Source organism: Lygodium microphyllum, chromosome 25, assembly GCF_053477565.2.
Source record: "Lygodium microphyllum isolate KBCC chromosome 25, Lygodium_microphyllum_v1.1.10, whole genome shotgun sequence".
NCBI lineage: Eukaryota > Viridiplantae > Streptophyta > Polypodiopsida > Schizaeales > Lygodiaceae > Lygodium > Lygodium microphyllum.
The window spans coordinates 33,595,338-33,597,643 of record NC_141159.1 but is presented as its reverse complement, the minus strand read 5'-3'; the positions used below and the strand labels follow the sequence as shown (position 1 = coordinate 33,597,643).

Genomic DNA, 2,306 nt, shown 5'->3' with positions numbered 1-2,306 from the left:
TTTTTCCTGAATCTATGGTGCCGTCCTGGATTAAATGAGAGGAGATTAGGGAGAAAGCTCATAGCTGGGAACAGAGAATTTCTGTTCGCGCGTTTAGTTACTCAGATCAGTCAATTATGATCATCATTTACTTCATCCAGACCATCACATCGTCGAAATCAACTTGAACGTCATCTATACTTAATTCTAGAGCTGATTATGTCGTCTACGAGTCCCAACAATGATCGAGGTGCAACAACTCTTATTACGGTCATGTAGTAGAAAGATTAAGCAGCCTAAATAATTATATTCTGATAACAGACTCATTAACATGACAAACAAATTACTCTCAATATACTAATCTAACAGAAAAGATTTCACTTTCATGATAAGGATTGCGAAAATTGGCATAGCCATAATCTTTAGTAAAAATAGAGGATGGGTTAGAGCTGTCGCAGACAGACTGTTATGCATGTCACTTGGGATGAGAGAGAGAGAGAGAGAGAGAGAGAGAGAGAGAGGCTATACAATTGATAATATAGTAGGACATGGATTACAAGCCGTCGAACGGTAAAGTTAATAAGCATCTTGTGAATCAGGGTCAATGCAATGATAATGATCAGTACTAATGGCTGCAGGCTAGGAGGAGCTAATTGTGTCGTTACGATGGGATTATGGAGATGTACTACTTCAGTGGACGCTGGGACTAATAATCAGGTGAATCCAGGCCTTGAAGAAGTTCTTGATGGTGCGGATGCTGCCCTCCAAGAGCCGAGCCAGGAAGGTGATGACTAACGGTGATGTCCGCGCCGTGCGCGTATTACTACTGATGAGCAGCAGGGGCGACAGGTAGGCTCTGGCTGCCTGCTTTAGCAGCCGGTCCTTGAGCTTAATCTGCGAGACGTCGCACCAGACAAGATTATAATTACCATCCCCGTTAATGATCATACGATCATTATCAATATAATCGTCATCGTCATCATCGGCCTCTAATGATGATCCGGCTGCCTTAAATATCCTGCCCTTGATCCACCGCTTCCAGGGCGACGACTTATCATGGAATGAGATGAGATCGCGCAGGCTCGTGTATTGATGCAGTGTCGACGTGCATACCTGATCTAACCGAATGTCTAGCCGAAGCTCTGAACCAGCGCCACCATCGCGATGATCATGAGTATCTACATGTTGGGTACCTAAAGGCCTCTGTGTAGAATTCAGAGAGCGGCTCTTCTGAAGGGATACTTTCTCAAAATTCATCTCCATTTGGCTCTCCTGCTCCTTCTCCTTATACTCTTCGGATTAGAGTTCTTCAGCTCAGAGTAATGTCCTTCAGCTTTTCATGATATCCATATCCATCGGTAACGCCGCTGCACCACAGATTGAAGAACACGGTTACAGTGCTGGTCACTGCTGGATGCATGGCGCTGGGGCTAATTTCTATTGACTGTGTTCGCATCAAATTACCTATGTGATGTGATGATTAAGGGGGTCAAAAGTCAAGCACAGAAAGCTGATCCGCCGATCATGGCAGGCGTCTCGATATGTACAATATTGGCAGCCGAGCAAAACCATCTGTTCATCGAACCCACCGAACGTACTGTTATCCTTGATACTAACAGCAGGCGGAGGCGATGCGGTGAATACCGCTGCTCTAACTGTAGATCATCCGCAGTCATAAAACAGGGTGCGGCTTATACAGTATACTATACTATACTAATAATTAAAGGACAAAGTTTTAAGATTCTTGATTTGGCATCGGCTGTGTACTCTTCCAGAAACAGGGTGCGTCGACAGTTTTCTGTGGCGTGCCCACTATAATCCTTACTGTTTATTAACTGCGGCTTCTCCAGATGCCAGCCACGAGCGCGCACCCACGCTAATTGTGTGGTCGTCGTTTTTCCTATTTTCTGTCTCCCGACCCATTTTATGTGGCTAAAGTCCAGGCGCAATCTTTCGCACCATCAGCTTTCTCCCAGTACTAACGTACTGTTTAGCCTCTCTCTCTCTCTCTTATCGACAGATCAGTCTAGGGTCTGTCATCGTCCAGTATTAGCTGCTCCACGCAGAGTGTTGCCTTCATGCAATTTACGTCGATCCACACAATATCTTTAACGTCCCGTTCCAGCGAAAAGCTATAGACTACACCATGTCTTAACACGGTGACATCAAGTACCTAAAAGGCTTGAAAAGATAACAATATATAATAAATTCAAAGTTTACTGAACGCAAAGAGACTATATGATCGTAAGCGATATTAATTTTAAACCCATAATGACACCAACATCCCTATACCTATACCCATATTAATTTTAAACCCATAATGACAC

At 44.0% G+C, this 2,306-nt stretch overlaps 1 protein-coding gene across 1 annotated transcript; it reads right to left on the bottom strand.

Annotated features, from left to right (window-relative positions):
- Positions 1–466: 466 nt before the first annotated feature.
- Positions 467–1,777, bottom strand: LOC148014063 (uncharacterized). The gene is made up of 2 exons (XM_087666682.1): positions 1,444–1,777; positions 467–1,346 (listed from the first exon to the last, which is right to left on the bottom strand). Exon 2 carries the CDS (start codon positions 1,240–1,242, stop codon positions 670–672), a length of 573 nt encoding a protein of 190 aa, XP_087522808.1. The 5' UTR covers positions 1,243–1,346; positions 1,444–1,777; the 3' UTR covers positions 467–669.
- Between the last annotated feature and the right edge of the window lie 529 nt (positions 1,778–2,306).

What these genes read in the sequence shown, in the direction of transcription:
- LOC148014063 (XM_087666682.1), bottom strand. Translation starts at nt 1,242, where the DNA reads ATGGAGATGAATTTTGAGAAAGTATCCCTTCAGAAGAGCCGCTCTCTG.